The following is a 20,931-nucleotide window of genomic DNA, read 5'->3' as shown; positions in this document are numbered from 1 at the left end:
AAGGTGGTCAGGTTATGGAAATTCCCCTTGCAAAGTATGAAAGGTAAGAAATTGCTGCATACAGGCGCGTAGCAAGGCGTGTAAAGGTGGGGCGGCCAATATGAGACTGAAAAAAATGTACAAAAAATGGCCGCGGAGCAGCCATCGCGTCGTGCTTGCGCGACGCAGGGGGGTGTCTGAGGGGGGATGTGCCCCCCTCAGAAGTTAGAAACATTTGCAAAATGAAGACCCAATTGAAGCGATTTGTTGGACCATTTTAGCACTATTAGTGTGTAAAACTTAAACTATAAATTATGTTGAAACATAAATTGGCAAATGTCGAAAGGAGAAGCGAAAATTGGCAGTTGTTTGTCCATTTCGCAGGGGGGTGTCTGAGGGGGGATGTTCCCCCCTAATAAGTAAGAAACTTTTGCAAAATGAAGACCTAATTGAAGCGATTTGGTGGACCATTTTAGCACTATTAGTGAGAAAAGTTTAGTTTGAAAAAGCCGAAAACTTGTGAAATGACGGTCCATGATCCCTATTATTGTAGGCCTATAAATTCTGTTTTAAAAACATAGGGCCTAAACTGGCAAATGTTGAAAGCAGAAACGAAAATGGGCACTTGTTTACCCACTATGCAGGGGGTGTTTCAGAACTTGGGAAATTTTGCAAAATGAAGGTCCAATTGTCAATTGAAGCCATTTTGGTGCATCATTTTTACACTATTTAAGTTAAGACTCAGCATGGAGTCCGTCTTAATAATACCGACTTTGTTGACAAAATGTGACGGGCCCTGCAAATCGGCGGGCCGGCAGTAATTTTCACAAGCTTTTATGACGAGGACTCGCGGCGCGCCTCCCAGTTCTGGCATGCACTCCGTGTACTCGCACCGGTTGCACTAAAAAAAGCGCGATTCGCGAAATGCAATAAGAAAAAATGGGTCATTTTTCATATTCTTGTTCGCGAAATTGCTAAAAATAGGGTTGTTTTTATCCCGAAAAGTTCGCGAAATGAGATTCAAAAGGGGGTGTGTTCAAAGTTCGCCGACGAGCATGAGTGACCCGGGGTATACACGGAGTGCTGGAACCGGGACCCACCTGCAATGCCTAAAATAATTGCAGGGCTATATATATCATAAGACCTACTTCCGATCGACCCGACTGTGTGGTTTTTTAGGCATGTGCCTACTCTCATGGACTATACTGCGTAATTAACTTTTTTCTCCTCCTTTTCCCTTTCTCTTCTCTTTTCTCCTTCTTTCCCCTTTCTTTTTCTTCTCTTCTTTTCTTTGCAAAAAAGTGGGGCACCCATGGGCGCCCCAGGCGCCCCGCTTGCGACGCGCCTGGCTGCATAGTAAGACTGCGGAGAATTACACTGTAGGACTGACTGTAGAACAACTTTTGACCCACCTCCTGCTCTTTCCCTTTTCTCTTCTCTTTTTCTCCTTTTTCTTTCTTTTTCTCTTCTCTTCTTTTCTTTGCAAAAAAGTGGGGCGCCCATGGGCGCCCCAGGCGCCCCGCTTGCGACGCGCCTGGCTGCATAGTAAGACTGCGGAGAATTACACTGTAGGACTGACTGTAGAACAACTTTTGACCCACCTCCTGCTCGTAGGACTACACAGTAAAAGAATCCCACTGTAGGACTATACTGACTGTAGGACTACTTTATGTCACCCCACCTTTTTAGGACAACAAAATAAAAAATAAAAAACCCTACACCATAGGACTGTACGTCGGTAAAACATGTCTACCAGCAGGTTCTACCAGCAGGTTATTTTTAAGTCACCCCACCTTTGTAGGACTACACAACAAAAAAAGACCTCCACCATAGGACTTTACGGTAAAATAACATTGAATCACCACTCATGAATTGAGGTCAAAACCATTATGTATTAATGAGATCAGGCGGCGAGTGGCATGATTGAGCCGGCAACTTGTGAAACCGCCCAGCCGTATGGCATTTTCGACTAGTTTTGTGGGGTTCATTATCGAACTCCAACGGTTTTAGCTTGTATTATATTATTTATTAACATATAGGCCTATTTGTTTGTGATATTTCAAGCATTTTAAAATTTCAAAATAATCCCATTCAATTACACGGTTGACAATGAAAATTTACTGAATTTAGAGAATGCAATTCGACCACCACCTCAATGAGATGTTAAATGTTTGCATGTGATCTCAAAAAACATGAAAAAGGACATGTTGACATAAAAAAAAAATCACTTGCCCCCCCCACCTCTCGGCCTGCCAAAAAATCCCCCCCTTGCACATGCCAAATTTTTGGGATCCCAATTAGCATACCTTAAAGGGCAGGTCAATTGCAAAAACAACATCATATCATTGGTAAGCTAATATTATACAGGGCTGTCAACTCTCACGCATCGTCATGAATAATATGTGCCGATGTGACATGTCGACATAAAAAAAAGATTCTAACAAAATTTTCAAAAAAGTTCCATATAGAGCTTTGTACCAAAGACATATAGAGGCTAGGATGACTGCCTACACAATCTCAGTGGTTGGAAACTGTGATGGATTGGTAATTAATTATTAATGTATTTAATAAATTCATTTATTTATTGTTCCAGTCTAAAGTGATTCGAGTGGCGCAAGTAGCAGTGAAGCCAAACGTCAGTTCCACTTTTATTTGTGGTTCGACAGCAGAAGAGTGTATTGTCTTGGTCAGTGCCATACATAATACAGTCACAGTAAGTACATATTGTAACATTCTCTTGTTAGGATTGTTCAATTACACTCACGTCTGTCCAAGGGGATACTGTTACAAATTCCCTATTAGTTTGTGCACGGCATTTCAGTGCAGGCCAGTCAATTTTCTTGTATAGAAAATACCAATTTGCTTCTTCTTTTGTTTATTGGAAGTTGATTCCCCCTTCTTCTTCTTCCATACATGTATGTGCAGACTTCAAACCTAAGATTATTGCTACTGTCTATTTGTGATTGATTTAATCTAATGTTGATACATGCTGAAAGTAACTGACTGCCCATGCTTGTGATTGATTTTCAGTAGAGTTCGCTACAATTGACAGAAAATAATGATCCGCAGGTGTCACCCTTTGCCTTTGGGTGTCTCTTTTGTAAGAAAATCATGTATACTGGTGTATAATGTTACTTATTTCAGTTCATAACTGTATACATATAGTTGGTCTTCAAAGTTATTAATTTGATGTTATTTCATTGCAGGTATGTGTATGCCGATGTTAGCCACACTCTTTGTCCAGAAGCTAATGTAGCAGGCAACCAAAGTCACCACATAGTTATAGATGTCACAACACAGTCACCTGCTAATGAATCATATTCACTCAAAGTGGGTATTGTGGATGACTTTCAACTCACGTAAGTGTGGTGTCACCTTAAAACAAATGATGAATGATAATACAAAAAGTTGGGTGTATATTTAGTAACATACTTAAAATTTGGCTGCATCATGAGAACTCCTATATAAAAACTGGGTGAGCTGTTTAGTCTCACCTTCAATGGAAGCTTACGCATTGTTGCAGGCTGCAGTATATGTGGCAGGTTGCAGTAAGGTGCAGCATCAAGTAAGGGGCATCAATAGCTGCAGCCTGGCTAGGGAAGGTTGCACACTGGTAAACGTGTGGGTGGAGTTAATAGAATTATGGTGTGAGGCTCCTCATTTGAAATGCTGGCAGAGATTGATACAGGTGTGTGTTCTAGAAGTGGTATTATAGAGAAGATAGTTTGTCCTATCACTTTCTGTTATCAAAAACTTTAGCATGCCACATGTATTTGCAAAGATTATAAAAATACAAATTATGTTTTAATAACTGTGTGTAACCATAGACCGTGAAGACATGGACGGTCATCTGCAGCATATCCTTTGAAGCTATGATCGTCTCGCCTGAACACAAAGACAAGATAGTCTTCAAACCTGCCATCGAATCGATTTATCGTACACAAGGTCAATGACTCAACTCTCATCCGCTCAATTGCATTATCAGTCGCAAACCAATGGAATGTTGTGCTATGAGCCCCCGTGCAAGCATGACGTTGAGACCGCGGCTTATATAACGCAAAGTGAAACTAATTCAATGCCAGAGTTACAGGTATTGTTAGATAAATCGCAACAGGGAATATATGTATTTATTTAATTAACTTCAAACTGAATCAAATAAGCAGTTTTTACCGTGGCATTTCATGTAACTATATTTGTTTTGTGACAACAGAGTTTACATCGCAGTCGTAACTGTGTCAGAGACAAAGTATGTACTTCGATTGAATGCCGCTTCTTTCAAACACGCTAATCCAACAGGTGCGAGCGAGACGTACATGGTCTCTAGCATAATGTGAAATTTCTGTAGAATTACGATCCAGATGACCGTCCATCTCTTCACGGTCTATGGTGTAACACAGCTATCAATCATAATGTTCTTCTAATTTCAAGATAACAGCAAACATGCCAAAGAATGTTGACTTTATTCAGTTTCAGTTTAGTGCAATAGTTTTATGTCAAAACATCAGAAATATACAAAATTGAATGAAATTTGTCTTCATTTTACTTATTACCTTTCACACATGTGCATTATTTGTGTGCAGTTGGATAATGCAAAATTGTTTGATGATGCATCCATCCATGCATTGATCAAGTGTGTTTGGCAATTTATGAGCCATCTGCAATGTAAATTAATTATAAAAACAGAAAACCAATCAATTCAGATTTTCATTGATTTTCAATAATATTAGTGTGACACAAATGAAAATCAATGAAATTAACAGCAGAATCTATCCATTATACAAATTCAAAACACTGGATTTTATATTATCAATAGTTAAAAATACACAGAACATATTATATCACTCATACTTAAATTCTAGACTGTTCATTGGTTGATTACCATTTATCATTTTTACCATCACCCTCTCCGTGTGATAGTCTTTAATATATCACTCTTACATAAATTCTAGACAGTTCATTGGTTGATTACCATTTATCATTTTTACCATCACCCTCTCCGTGTGATAGTCTTTAATATATCACTCTTACATAAATTCTAGACAGTTCATTGGTTGATTACCATTTATCATTTTTACTATCACCCTCTCTGTGTGATAGTTTTTACCATCATGTGCTTTGCTGTAGTGCGCCTGCGCCAAGCCGTGCGCTGACTCTTAGACTCGCCGATTTAGTTATGGGGTGGACCTCAAAATGTGAAGTATTTCACAGCAAAACATGGTGTTATGTTGATGAAAAAATGTATTTCCTACCTTAAATTGTATTTAGTAATAGAATTTATGTACGAGTGATATAAAACAAATATTAACTGTCTTAAATTTGTGTAATGGTCGAAATAATAATCACTCGGTGAAAGATGTATTGTTCCATTCCACTCGCCGTTCCGGCTCGTGGAATGGAACAATCCATCTTTCACCTCGTGATTATATTTTGACCATCATAGACAGTTAATATTTGTATACAAGCACACCCTGTAGAACTGTTATACAATTCTTAAGTACTACACAATGTAGTTTAGTTAGGATAGATGTCATCAAGTTTGACTAAAAACTTTCTCATCCCATCTAACTATTTTTCTCCTAGTACTGGTGAAGAAAGAACTATCAGAGTCAATCCATCAGAACCACTGGTAAGTGCATAGTACAATGATTTGTAGTTTCCAGGGCTCGCAGAATTGCTTGCCTGGCTGTCTGGTACAATCACAATTTGTCGCTAGGCAACCAGAAACACAGACTGATATGCCAGGTGGGCAACTGGATTTAAAATGATAGATAAGACAAAAATTAAACACTTTTATGATTTTCAATAAAAAATTCTAATAAGAGCTGAAGAAAAAAATGCTACATTTTGGCCATCATCGAATTTCCTTTAATAGTAAAACAAACCAAGTACATGTATTTGTTATCGTCAACTCACAACAGAAGACAGGTACCCCTCAAAAGAAATACCTAGCATAGTGTGCATGCTGCGCCTTGTCTGGTGACTACTGTAGTGACTATTGTAAGTTTGTCAGGTTTATGCTTACAAACTTGGAAAAGATAAGGGCAAGTAAAATATAACGTTGGGCAAGTGGATTTCTATGTGGACATGCCCGGCGGACAAGTGTAAGTTTGACAATTCTGCAAGGTCTGGTAATGTTACTTTATAAAAGTGAAATGTGTTAGAACTATCATATAACTCATGTGAGATTTATTTATGGCTTCTATCTGAATAATGGAAATATTTTCATTTTATTTGTAATAGAGGAAGTACATTGTAGATTTTTGAATTGTGTGGAAATTTGGTGATTTTTGAGACTTAAAAAGAAGCAGTGGGTGTGCCGTTTACAAGCTTGTACCAGAATATTAAATGGAAACCTAACCTACACTGTAACATATTGCTTATCAACTGGTGATTATATGCTTGAGTGTGCAATGGTGAAAAATTATAAATTACCAAACCATACATGTAAGCAAGCAATATTTGTTTTATATAATAATACAAAACAAATTAATTTCCAGCCATTGAATAGTATACAAATATTTAGGATCTGGAATCTGGTGGAATCTATTGATCACCAAGGTGAACTGGAGACCGTGGGCCTACTATTTTCCTGAGACCGCTAGGTTGAGAGAAAATAGTAGGCTAACAGTCTCCAGTTCACCGAGGAAGGGCATGGGAAAGGGGAAGGTTTGTACTTCTCATCAAACAGTTATGTTAATTTGACTGAACTATCAGAGTGGCAGTGAAGAGTTCCAACATATTGTTAAGGTGTGTAAACTATTTTTCACCTTGATTGTATGTCCTAACCCTGGCCTTAATGCCTGACAAAGAAATGAACTAGCAAGGAAGGTTAGTAATCAAGATTTCTGTCTTTCTTTCTCCAGTACTTTCTTTATGAATTCCCTCAAAATGTTCAATCTGTGGTGGTGAAAGCAAGCTCAGAGGATTCCATTTGTGCTCTTGTGTCTATACAAGAAGCACAGGTAAGATGCTACTGATTTTATGTACCATAGTCAGCTTAATTAGCCTCCCTCCCCACAGTAAAAATTTCATTTGAATCAACATAGCTTGACGAATGTTCATGTACACTGTGTGATAAACATGTACGTACATACTTCCAATTGGCTTGTATTTGCGATAATGTCTTTTAATTGGATAGAACTGGTTTGATCAGTATTTCCGCCTGCCCACATTTTGTATCTTGAGATATGGTCACGGTCAGATCGCATACAGCTGTTGGCAGCTGAGTTCATTCAAATTAAATTTGTAATCCTGTAAAAGTGGAAATTTTCATGCTACATTTATTTTTATGCTTTTCGCGTTCCAAGCTGACACCGCGAAAATAACAATGTGCGAATATATTCCCTTAGCGTTTAGGTCAACATAAGGAAGTTTTGAATCGCGAATTTAAAAACAAGGGAAACGGTTCAAAATTGGCAACGGGCAAAAAATTAATTGCGCAAAAATATCCACTTTTACAATATATTGACAACTGTCCGATTGCCCACTTTTCAATGCACATGTACTTCTGTCAAATATCCAAATGGAATTACCATCTGCATGTTCTTGCTTAGATAATGATGAATTTGACTTAGTTTGTTTTCAAACCTGATTTTTTGGCATATTTATAATATTTACGCATGTCCCAACTTACACCTTATTGGAATCAGCAAAATTTGTTAAGTTTGACAACAGAGCTCCACCTTAAATTGCAGTGGGCTTTCTTTTACCTCATTATTGTGGCTTAAAAAGGACAGAATACCTACCTGAAAGTTTGTCGGGTCAGTGCAAGAACGTTTTGTCAATTTGTCATTTTACAGGAGAAAAATTCTTAGGTTGTCTGAAGGAAAATACCTTATCACATCACAAGTTGAGTGGGGAGGGGGTACTCTGTATCAATGACCATGTACAAATGACCATACAGGGACCCCGGGACAGGGACATGCCACAAACATGGGCAGCAAGCAATTTTGGCCTTAGAGAGTTTCATTTGTAGGATTGTTTCATACGATGGGTGATTTTTCGTAGGACAAATCCAATAAATTTTACTCATTTTCTGAGCCACCTTGATCACAGATGTCATCTGTGATCAAGATGGCATAACGGTCATCAACAGCTCAGTAAGTGAGTAAAATTTATTGGATTTGTCTATCAAAAAATCACCAATTTTGGCCTTGTAAAAAGTATGACAATTTGTGTTAAATTTGGTTGAAAATTTTGACTTTTGGTATATAACGATGGATCCAAATATCTTGACAAATTGGTATACTTTTTGATGAATCCACTTTCAAATTCTCAGTGGCACACCCCTATGTGTGTGTTTGTCCCATCAGTCAAAAATATACACCATTTTTTGCAATTTTTTGCTGAATAGAATGACAAAATTGCTTTCTTCACATTTTTTTCTCATCAATATTTAGAAAATAAGGCAAATTTCCAAAAAATAAAAAAAGCTTCCCTAATTCCACACTTTACTTTATGAAAAGCTAACTGAAAATGTTTTACACTGAACCAATTCTTTTGTATGTTGTCACAAAAAATTTTGGGAAAGAAAGTGTATTTTTATGATTTTTTTCCAGAACATGAACATGTTTGTTTAATCTGACATTGCCAAAGGATTCCTGGTCCTGTTTCCATTCCAAAAATGTTAGTTTTATATATTTTGGACTTGCACGTCAGAAATAATGATGTCGGGAAAGGTCTATGTTCTCTCCCATTACTATCCCCTAAGTAGATGTACATACAATGTACTATAGATAACATAAAGCCAAGATGACATATGGTATAATAATTACTTGCATACTGTATGGGCTATGGTTAATAAGTGGCTGCAATAGACTTGAATACATGTTAATATTGAGCACATAATGGTCCAGATAATTAATATATTAAATGTGAAAGAGCAAAAAGGAAGGGTGGCGGAATTCAGGGATGGAAGGAAGAAGGGGAGAATGTTAGAGGGAAGGATGTGATGTGGGATGTGAGAAAGCGTACACATACCACATCCCCGGGACCACATCCTACATTCTCAGTCATCCACAAGCACACAGCACACAATGTCACATACATATTATACAATATTTTTCAATTTCTGTAATTATTTTCCTGTCATATAATTTAATATTTTATGCACCCAGTGCCCAGTTTATGACCAACAGCGTAATGTAGAATTTGTTGGCACCCATCAGACCATGACAACACAAGCTGCTATTACTGTACAGGTGAGTAGACTCATCCATAGGACATGGTTCTTTAACCCTGGTATCTTTGTACATTCATAGAATGACCTTTCAATGTTTGGGTACACAAATTCATTCTGCACATTTTGAGGTCATATTATGAGCTAGATAGATAATGAGGAGTTATTGAACTACATGCCATTACAAATGATCACTCTTGCTCGCCACAACTCACCCAAACACAATTTCTAGTGAGCGATTTTCCACTCGCCTTTGACATTAATTTTAATCCAAGTTATATGAAGTTTTAGCTGTGTTAATGTATTTGATTTATGGTAATATTAATTAGCCTTAATCCATGTGAATGAGAGAGAGGGTATCAACAGTGCATACTGTGCTTGGTATGACTGATCTTTTAGACCAAGACGTAATCACATCTAATCATCAGTGTCATAATACAATCAATGCCTTTATGGGCTAGCCTAGTGCTGGTATATTGGTAAGAGTTAAATTTATGAACTGTGTGTCGACTAAAATCAGGTCAAATTCCATTTTTTTAAACTTAATTGTATGTTTGAACAGTTTCTATTTAAAACCATTGTATTTTTAAAACAAAAATTGAACTGGTATACGGATAATGATGAATGTGTGAGTTTTTTTTATGTTGTTGTGTTTTTATACCTACTTTTTGCTGTTTTTGCATTAATCTCCACTGAGAACCGACCCATTGATATAACAAAATCGCTGACCCCAAAACCGTGGCACATCCCCGTCCACCATCAACCAGGAAGAACCGGGGTTCCGAAAGACCTCTGAATTTGAAAAAGACCCCTAAATTGCTAATTCCTCTTGTCCCCAATTGGCCATCAGCTCCCAACAAAGGCGTAGTTTCAGGGGGAACATACCTACAAAAAATGATAATGAAGAGGTTGTAAAAATCCTGATCCAACTTGATTGTCATGGAGATGTGGGGTATACATCAGGCTTTAAATATGCTTTGAGGATGATAATAATTGCGAATTCTTCTGCTCCAATATTTTAATAAAGGAAAATATGAGATAGTGTGTGTGCACATGTGGCTTTTAGTTCAGGGATCAACTTGTGGTTTATTGCATCAAGCAAAGTGACTCATTTATTGACAAGGCTAAGCAAAAAGCCCATGGCAGTTTCAAAGACGAATGCGGAATCAGGTTTTTTTAAAACTATATTTTGAATTAAAATGTCATTTTCGAGTGTTCAAAAGCACACAGCATAAAATTGTGGTTGACTTACACAATTGAAGTACAAATATCAATTGTTTTATACCTAAACAATGCAAGTATTGAATCAATTAATTTTTACGTCAAAAATTAAAACAATTGGAAATAAAAAAGAATTTGCTGTTTCAGCTGACATGGACGCGCTAAGAAAAATGAATGTGCACGGACAATTTTTTTAGCCTAATGTGTGGACAAATTATGTGTACAATTCCCAGGTGTAGTATGAAGTGACAAATTATTGAAATTTCACATGCAATATTTATATTGAGATGATAATTCTGAAATTGTGCAAAGCTTTAAGGGGCTGTGCAATTATCATGAGCTCTGTGGGAGGGTAAAATTGGGATGGGGGAAAATGTGGGGGGTGGGGCAAAGATGTTTTGGTAAGCCAAAAGGGGGCGGGCAAGCAAACACTACAGAAATGTTAAAATATGCAAAAGTTCCTGCTCGCTACGCTTGCATCATATATATAGACCATTTAAAGTTTGCAAATTGGGAACCCAAAAATTTGCCATGTGCAAAGGGGGGGGGGGGCAAGAAATTTTTGGTGGGCTGAGAGGGGGCCAGCAATTTGAAAATTTTCCCCCCGGGGGTCTCGTAATTATTGCACAGCTCCTTCAAATGTCACTGATTTCATATTATCTGTGCGTTTATCATATATTGCAGGTATAGGGTGCACAACTTATAAGTTCCCCCAATGCTTTTTGACATAAATCGAAAATTATTCAACGAAATGTAAAATTGTAAAAAGTTATGAGTAACCTTATTTGTTTTACGAATCTGGGCCAATTTGTAGTGTCATACATCATTGCGTTTGGTCACAATGGTTCATTATGTAAAAAAGAGGGAGTTTTAAAAGTTGCACCTGAGTCCATAGGAGTCAATTGTCAAACAATACAGTATGTTAGGCCTGTCCATGTGTTTGTAATGGAAATAAAACTTAAAGTCTAGAGGTTTAGTAGGGGATGTGTCCTCCTGCACTGTTGACAGTGCCTTGATCTATTTGTAAAAGGCGCTATATAAATCATGTATGTATGTATGTATGTATGTATGACAAGTGCATTGCAACGTCGCCGCATGCTGTTTATTAAATTCCGGACCCGTTGCTGGTCCATGTTGTTCCATACAAGTTGGATTGCTCGGGTTAGCTCTTGCAGTGTTGTGTTTTCATTGATAAGGTCAACCTCATTTTTAACATCTCAGCCATTTATCCTTAAAAAGAAAAGAATTAAACACCTGCTTTGCTTTTGAAAAAGCAGAAGAAGAATACTAAAGATTAAGTTTTCTTTTACACGGACTATCCCTGGCCTACTGTATTGTTTGAGAATTGAGTCCTATGGACTCAGATGCAACTTTTAACACTGTTTAAAACGGGTCTCTTTTTTTACATAATGAACCATTGTGACTGAACACAATGATGTGTGATGCTGAAATTTGGTCCATAAGTGTAAAACAAATAAGGGTACCCATATCTTTTTACAGGTACAAGGTTTGCATTTCGTTAAATATTTTTCGATTTATTTTAAAAAGTATTTAGGGGGAACTTATAAGTTGTGGACCCTATTATAGTCCAATGAGTAATAGGCTTAATAAGATTTCATTATTCTTTTAACCATTTGCACAATGCCTAAGAGCCTTTTTTTGTCATGTTCTACTTTATTTCGTTATTTCTCTCATCACATAATGAGCCATCGTAGCCATATGCACTGAGCCGTTTTAACCATGATTGTTGACTCATGTAATGAAATTGAAATTTTGATTTAATAATTTTGATCAAAATTAGACTCATTTAGCTTTCACTCACGAATCGGCTATAGCCAGTGTGTATAGGGTACATATATGCACAGATTTTAGGTCAAAGGTCATTTAGGGGTTACTTACGGTATGGAATCAAATTTTAAAAACCTGCAGCTTCGGCAAATTACATAGTACAACAATACTACTTGGTCATTTTGCATTTTTGGAGGAAATTGCTGATTTTCTTGGATTTTGAAGCATCAAGGTGTGTTTTTTGCCAGGCCCTATATTTAGAGATCGATCAATCAATCGATCAATCAATTGATCAATCAATCAATCAATCAATCAATCAATCAATCAATCAATCAATCAATCAGATTCAGTGAATTATAGAGGCATCAGTGGGGAGAGAGGGAGGCACAAAATTAGTTTGTTTTGCAACTGAAATATCTTCCAAAGCTCATGCAATAAGATGCAATAACAAGCATGTATGCAGAACTTCAGCAACTGTGGGGGTGCAAATTTCTTGGGTGACCTAAGAAAGGATCATGAATATAACATATTTAAGCCGAAATGGAACAAATTTGCACGAAGCGCGCCGAAACTTGCTTTTTTAAAAGTTGAAGCCGTCAAATATGAGATTAATTTTGTCAAAGTCACATGCACACAGGCGTTTCTTTTCTCTTTTCTCCAATTTTTCTTCTCTTTTTTGATACCGAGTGCCCGGGACCGAGGGGCGTGTGCCCGTTTAATAAAATGGGCTGTATAGGCAGTGATAGGCTACTGAATAAGTAAAGTACATTGATATCTAACTAGTGGTACGTGGTCTATGGCTTGCGACATGCGGCCCTGATTTGGTAAAACGATCTAACTTGAAATTTGGAAATTTTGAGATAAATCCATATCATGGGTAATGTGAGGGTGCTCTTTCCATTTGTGGCATCCTAAAGTCACCATCATGCCACCAAATAATGAGATTTTTATATTTTCTAAGACATTAGATCTGTTTAATAATTTATTTTATGGCACACATGCATGGGAGACAGGCTGTGATAAACATGGAATTCAGGGCGCATATCACTTCATATTATAGTATGTGACAAGTTGCTCTTTTCATGGTTAAATGTTTTAAATTGCTTCTATTAATTATTTTCTTTCACCAGAGAGATGCATTCATGAATAATAGATTTTATGCTGTGTTTGTTGTGTTGCCTAATGATGAATGTGCAGGAGGAAATGAAGCAATATTCAATATTACAAGTAAGTAGAACATTTGAATGAATCAACTTGTTTCCCTATACACCGCACACACCGTTTCATGTTTTTGAGACATTACAGACAACAGTCTGCTGTCAAGAAATCAGCTTGAGTGATTAATTGTGTCAAATGATGTCAATATCACTGCAACAAAGGGCTGCTATTGACTAATTGGTGCACCTCCCGAATTAGCACCCCCTTGTAGCTCCTTGTAAACTTTTCTTATTTACCCCCTTTTCAATGTGCTTTTAAAGGGGTAAACATATATACTAATTGAATCGGAGCAAAATCATCTCTGCACGTAGGTGTGCCATTATTGGCTGGGTATTATTTCCATTTTCTGGAAGTACAGAATTGCTTTGCATGTAAAATATCCCATTTTACTTTCAAAATATAGTATTTATTAAGCACCCCTTCAGATGACATACTTAAGCGCCCAATTACCCAACAAATTGTTTACATGACACAATTTAGTACTTTAGGCCACCACATAGCTTACTTACTTACTTAAAAAAGAAGAGGCAAGTGTGTTTTGCCAAAGTGGCATCACTGGGAATCAAATCTGGGGTCTCAGTATCATGTGGCTACACTCCTTACCACGAGACCATTGAGGGTTAACAGGAACTGTCTTTTGAGAGGGTCGAGATCGATTGAGTGCTCTTTGGCGTGGAAAAAAGCACTACGATCGACGAGAGTTTGAGCCTTGGGCTTGCCTAAGGTGAAAATTCTCTCCTCCTAAAAAGTTCCTATATGGTCAGAAATCCTTCAATTAAGTTCACTTACATCAAAGAATTTAATTGCATAATTTCTTCTCACCCCCATACACTGCTTAGCACGTGCAGGTAGTGTATGTGCGACGTCCGTGATTAGGATGTCACGTAAAGCCTTTGATCCTGTGTACAGAAAGAGTCAAACCCTGTGCACGTAAAGTGTCAGAGCTATTCGAAAAGAGAAGGGGGATCATCCCGGTTCTGATATCTGCAAGCAATCCTAGTTTCCAGGATCGTGCATAGGTAAACTGTGCACGTTAAGCCCGTGTGACAATACTCAATTTGAGGTATGCACATATATTGGAAGAAGAAGAAGTTTTTCTTTCCTTTTAAATTGCAAACATGAGTGAATTAGTGAAATAAAATCCATAAAATAGTGAAGTTGGGGTTTATAAATCTGGATTTTCTTTCCTTGTAGGAAACACAACAAAGTACATACATATCAAAAAAGCTCAATTTCGTGAAGAAAATGTCTAGAGTACACAGCCGCGTTAACAAGGTGTGATTGATAAGATCGAATGCTTTTAGAAATCTGTCAGAACCACCGTGCCAATGTTGTGATTTTTTCTGCGTCTTATTGAAGAAAATGCATGAGATTAACTAAATAATGGCTGGTGGAAACTCCAGAAACATTGCCAAACAGGAGAGGCATCCAAATGACCTAGATTGTACCCCACTGTGCCTCCTACCCTGGACGATACCTGTTAAAGGCTTTGCACCTTTGGATACATTCATCAAATTACTCCTCGACTGCTCTTCAGAGCTTTAGAAGAGCTTCTTATAGCTCCACTCATAATTTCAAAAGACAATCCGTGGGATGAGCTAATGAGGCAATTGTACTTAAAAGTAGAGAGGCTAGCCCTATGAAATTTTAGTGTTGTAAGAACAGTGGTTTAAGGATAAATTATATGTGATACGATCAAGCAAAATCATTCGGAACTCGGAAATATTAAATTTCCAGTTTCTTATAGGACAGTAAAAACATTTTCAAAGCTGCATTTTGCAGAAAACCCCATTGAAATTGAACAACCAGTTCTAAAGATATGACCAATTAAAGAGTTTCCAAAACAAAAGGAAATATTTCCTTTGTTTGGCTATATCTCAAAATAAATCCATATTTCTGAATTCCAATTGATTTTGCTTAACCCACGCAGAAATTTTTATGTCAAATATATATCAAAAGTATATCAAAAATATGTTAAATGGCATGTTGATACAAATTTGATATATCAAAACTATGTCAAATAGATTTTGACATATATTTGATTGTATCAAATATGTGTCAAAAAAAATTGAAGTATGTCAAAACTATGTCAAATTTAACTTAGATTCTCAAATGAAAAGTATGAGGGTCAAATTTGTGTCAAAATTGTGTCAAATCTGTGTCAAATTTGACTTAAAAAAATTTTTGTATGTCAAATTTGTGTCAAAATTTACTTAGTCATTTTCCTGATAATTTCAGTGTGTCAAAATTATGTCAAATCCAAGTCAGAAAATTTTTTTGTATGTCAAATTGGTGTCAAATTTTACTTAGTCTTTTCATGATAATTTCATTGTGTCAAATTTGTGTCAAATTTTACTTAGCCATTTTGTTGATAATTTCATTGTGTCAAAATTGTGTCAAATCCAACTTATACATTTTACTGACCAAATGCATGTACAATGTACATTGTAAAATGAAACATTGTTTTATCTTTTTTTAGCATCATTGAATTTTTAGAATCAAACATCATGATCAGTAGAGAATATGAATTTAATGACCGCATAGAATATTTACTGTTTATCATGGTTTATTGAAACTACATATCAAGACATAAGATCAAGATCTGACATGATATAAGGCTTTGTATAATGTGAAAAGAAACTGAACAAAAAGGTGTTGTTCAACAATGTTTTAATATAAAATAATTCACGAACGCTTTCGCATAAAAAACGCCAGTGAATTATTTTATATTAAAACATCGTTCTTTTCACTTTTTACCATGCGATGTAACGTGGGACTCTTAATGTTTTTTTGTATAAATTAAATTATGTGACCCAGTGTGTGCCCAATGCTTCTGGTGTGTCCAGGCCGGGGCACTCAACTTTAGAAGTGATAGTATGTGCCTGTCAATAGGCCCCTCATTGGAAGTTGACTATACCCGATGACTCCTTTTTCAAAAGTCATACCCCTCTTTTTAGGTGCGGCTACCCAATGACCCCTTTTTTACCCCCTTTTTCTAGAATGGTATCACTAAAATGCCACAACATAATGCAGCAACTTTCAAATTCTCTTATTTCAGCAAATTTGCATTGAAATTTGGACAATTTTGAACAAGAAATAGGATTTTGCTCCATTTTTGAGGCAGCCAAGTAATTACGATTTTTGGTCATTTCAATTTTGTCCCAGTATTTCGAGCCAGATGGAGCAAACTTGTTCCCCCTTCCTCCTGTCCCCGGTCAGTATGCTTCTGGTGTGTCCAGGCCGGGGGGCACTCAACTTTAGAAGTGATGTGCTTGTCAATTGGCCCCTCTTTTGAAGTCTACTATACCCGATGACCCCTTTTTTTGAAAAAGTCATACCCGATGACCCCTCTTTTTGACTACCCAATGACCCCCTTTTTCTAGAATGGTATCACCAAATGCCACAAAATAATGCAGCAACTTTCAAATTCTCTTATTTCAGCAAATTTGTATTGAAATTTGGAAAATTTTGAACAATGAAATAGAATTTTGCTCAATTTTTTCAACATTTTCTAGCCAATAACCCCTTATTTGATATCTATACCCAATGACCCCTGCCCCCAATATTTTGTACCGATAGGCCCCTACTTCGTGATGCCAGTAGGCACATACCTTCACTTATAAAGTTCCCCCCGTCAGGCAGGGACCGTGTAGGGACCAGCTCCAGGAAGTCTCATGAATTAAGTTGCTTTGAGGCATCATCGGAAGAGCTGGCCGGGCCTATACTCATTTATGATTTACATAATTTTTAAGGATGGAATTACTAGTTTATAGCTATAAGCTCGAGATGAAAAACGGATCATTCCTAAGAGCCGTCTTGCTGAGTGATGTGCTATCAGAATTTTTACAATCTCGTGGTGAAAATTTATATGACCCCCCTTCTGCCCACGCAGACTCAATCCATTGTTTGAACTAAGGGGTGAAGCGTGCAAAAACATTTATAGGCCTAGTAAGTGTCAGGAAAGGAGCGGAACATGGACAAAATTTTGCGCTCTTCATGATAAATATTTTAATTAACTCCTATTTTTGGTGTAAATAAATTATGACCCCCTCCCATTTTGGCATAAACATTATGACCCCCCCAGTATTTTCACGACCCCACCCCATTCGGGAAAAAATGACAGCCCCTATTACTAACAGGGCATTAATGCACTGGGCTAATGCAGCTAACCATTAAACCAAGGGAATTTCTTGTTTCGGTGCTCCTACATAAAGGAGGAACTTCCATTCAGAAGAAGAAAAAGAAAATGGCAGCTTGTGGTGGTGGATTTGAATTTTAACGGTTCAATTTTCGCTTTAAAAGCTTAAAGCCAGTCTGTCATGCCAACGGAGTAATGCATCAATATCATCTAGTCATGAACATTATATACAATGTGTGATTCGTGGACAGGCTTGAGCTATTATATAGTAAACGAATCTTATGACTGCACTGCAGTGTGACGTGAATCATGAATGCATGCAGCATGGTGGGACAATGGAGTAAGATTTTAGTTTTGGCTGTTCATGCTGCTACTGAGTACCAATCAATTTAAGACTAAACTGCATCATCGGATGCTGTATGTACTGGATAAAGCACATGGTAAGTATACAGTCAACATTTTTGAAAATTAAAAATGTATTTTAAGCTTACCTATACTTCTACTTATACACATGACTACAGTACATCACTACATGTATCACTGTAGTCTGTACCAGTTAGGGTGCATCAAGTGCCCCTCATTTCAACCATATTTTTTGCTCCTAGTGTCAAACTGTACCATTTAACTAGAAAATCATCCCCTCCAAATTTAAATTCAATCGGAGGTCGGAAGGGGGTCCACGTGAGCTTAAAGTTCGGACAGAGGCAACCGGCAGCTAAAGTCCGCTGGCAGCTATTGTATTATGTATACAGTTATACACACACATTAATAGCTGCCTTTAGTGAAAGTTTTTATAGTACTTCAAATCTCAGACAATACTCAATAAAATGCAAATCCATTTGAACTAATCACAAAGGCAGCTATTTTCAGACATATTTGACGTTATAATAATAGCTGCCATGTGCATGTTTCTCTATTTACAGCCGTTTCTGCATGGAAAATGGGTCCATCGCGCACTACAAGCTTGAAGTTTGTGCATGGTAGGTGTTTTTAACCTAATGACAAATAAATCAGGCAGCTATTTAGTTTTCATTACGTTATACTGCACATCACTGTGGCTGCCTTATGAATAACAATGTAATAAATGTACTTTTACCATTGCTTTTTATTTATCAGTCCATATATGATACAAGTTTGGTAAATTAGGTAGTATCATTCAGTTTACGCTTTCTCAGGTTAGGGGTGGTGCAATAATTATGTGTATTCGGGGTGAATTCTCAAAATGGTCTGCCAAAAATCGCTTGTCCTTTGGCCGTGCTAAAAACCTTTGCCCCCCTTTCGACGTGCCAAAAACCTTTGCCCCCCTTGACGTGCCAAAAAATCTTTGCCCCCCCTATACAAGATTTTTGGGACCCCGAATTTAAAACCTTAAATTGTCTTAACATATAATGCGAGCGCATCGAGCTGGAAATTTTGCATATTTGAACGTGTTCGTAATGTTTTCCTACGCCTTTTTAGGGCGTAATATAGAAACGGTGCCCAAAATATCTGTGCCAAAAATTGCTTGCCCCCTTTCGACCTGCCAAAAATGCTTGCCCCCCCTTTGGCCTGCCAAAAATCTTTGCCCCCCTATAATTCATTTATATCAAAATGTCTTGCAAGTGATGGAGCAAGATAGAAAATGGACACCTAATCTGAGAAAGCGTAAACTGAATGACACTATCTAATTTACCAAACTTGTTTCATATGGACTGATAAATATTAATTAGCAATGGTAAGATAAGTACATTTATTGCATTGTTATTCATTGTAGTATTACGGTACGGTAACGTCACTGCATATATTTATGCAGGTTTCCTTGAAAAATCTTTTCTTTTAATTTTCTATGTATACCCGATTACCCGTGCTGTATGTAAAATTTGTATTGTATTTTTGGACCAATTTGGCTGCATGAGTATAGCAAATGTGTTAACTAAGGTTTGCCTATCATACCTTTAATAGAAATAGTTACGGTACTTGAGAACTAGGCATGCTTGAGAGCTTCGAAAATGTATTTTGGGTCAATCTGGGAGAAAAAAATCCCAGGTAATGGATTCTTCCCTGATGGATTCTAATTTCTAAAAAAGTAATGTGGAAATACCTGCCCAACCATATACTCTTGATGATTCTGAATTTCTTGTTGATGACACCAAATATTTTTTTCAGTTGTTTCAGAAAACTACCAAATGTGTAAGCTTATTTAATTTGTAACTTTATGTTCAATTTGCTTTCAGATGCTATTGAAAAGGGATCCGAATGCGGCAGGAATAGCAACTCATCAATGGCGACTCATCAAGAAGAAAATGCTGTACATATCAGTTATGCAAAATGAGGAGTTCAGAATTCAGATTTTACGCAAAGAAGAATGTGAAAAAAGAACCTTGCTAATTTTGACTCGGACTGTTAAAGATCATGCAGATCTGGATCATGCACATAAAACTTAACTTTAAAGACCATTTTTCTGATTCATGATTTCAAATGGATCCGTCAAAACTTCGCACTAATTATGTGTCGTACTAATTATTGTTTAGAATACATGAGTGGCAAACTTAAGACTATTTTTTTTTTTTTTTTGCCCCCAAAAAAGTCAGATTGCTCTTTCCGACCTTTCAACAACTTTATGTGAAATAATCTGTATTAAGGTCACAACAACTTTATGTGAAATAATCTGTATTAAGGTCACATGTGTTTGTTTTTGCATACCGTATTTGAATTTTAATTTGGTATTAAATTACTCGCAAAATATTTTACCGGTCAAGCTACAAGTTTAAAAATATTGGTTGAATGGTAGTCGGGTAAATAGTATATCAATAAATATTGGGCATAAAGCATCCAATTCTGTCATTAATATGTTTTCATCAATATTTTCAGTGATTTTTGGTTTTCATTGGGCAAAACTTAAGCTTAATGGAAAATTAAGCCCCTCCGTGCCCCTCACCTTTGTGGTGCAGCCATGTGATCACATTCTGGCATACTTTTGACATAACCAAGAACTACATGTCAAATATGTATCAAATTTATTTTGACACAAATTTGACATATCAAAAGTACCGGGGTATGTCAAATATGATCCTGTTTGACAAAATTTTATAAATCTGAATATTTGGTGGCATTTTTTTTGCCCTCAAGTGGGATTTCCAATAACTTGGCACTGACTGGAAGCTGTGCATGCACCTGGGCAACAGGGTAGAAAAGGATTCCTGTGCTGGCTCACCTCAACGGCAGCTCCACCACTGCATTCACATCAGTGTGTCAAATATGATCACGATTTGATACAATTTTAACATAACCAAGTACTATGTCAAATATGTATCAAATATATTTTGACACATATTTGACATATCAAAAGTATGTCAAATATGATCCTGTTTGACATAATTTTGACACAAAATAATATTTGACATGATTTTGACACAAATGTGATTTGACA

General features: G+C 36.9%; 1 protein-coding gene across 1 annotated transcript in view; it reads left to right on the top strand.

Moving 5' to 3' along the window:
- Positions 1 to 2,618: 2,618 nt before the first annotated feature.
- Positions 2,619 to 20,931, top strand: part of LOC140169388 (SID1 transmembrane family member 1-like) — a gene marked incomplete at its 5' end in the record, with an annotated part of 162,726 nt that continues 144,413 nt past the window's right edge. The window contains 6 exons of the mRNA XM_072192646.1: positions 2,619 to 2,692; positions 3,186 to 3,338; positions 5,560 to 5,605; positions 6,843 to 6,941; positions 9,096 to 9,179; positions 13,297 to 13,393. Of these exons, the coding sequence (XP_072048747.1) occupies positions 2,619 to 2,692; positions 3,186 to 3,338; positions 5,560 to 5,605; positions 6,843 to 6,941; positions 9,096 to 9,179; positions 13,297 to 13,393 (553 nt within the window). The remainder of the gene's footprint in view (positions 2,693 to 3,185; positions 3,339 to 5,559; positions 5,606 to 6,842; positions 6,942 to 9,095; positions 9,180 to 13,296; positions 13,394 to 20,931) is intronic.

The sequence above is a fragment of the Amphiura filiformis genome, chromosome 14 (assembly GCF_039555335.1).
Source record: "Amphiura filiformis chromosome 14, Afil_fr2py, whole genome shotgun sequence".
NCBI classification, from domain to species: domain Eukaryota; kingdom Metazoa; phylum Echinodermata; class Ophiuroidea; order Amphilepidida; family Amphiuridae; genus Amphiura; species Amphiura filiformis.
Note: the sequence above shows the minus strand (reverse complement) of the source record. Positions and strands in the feature narration are given on the sequence as shown.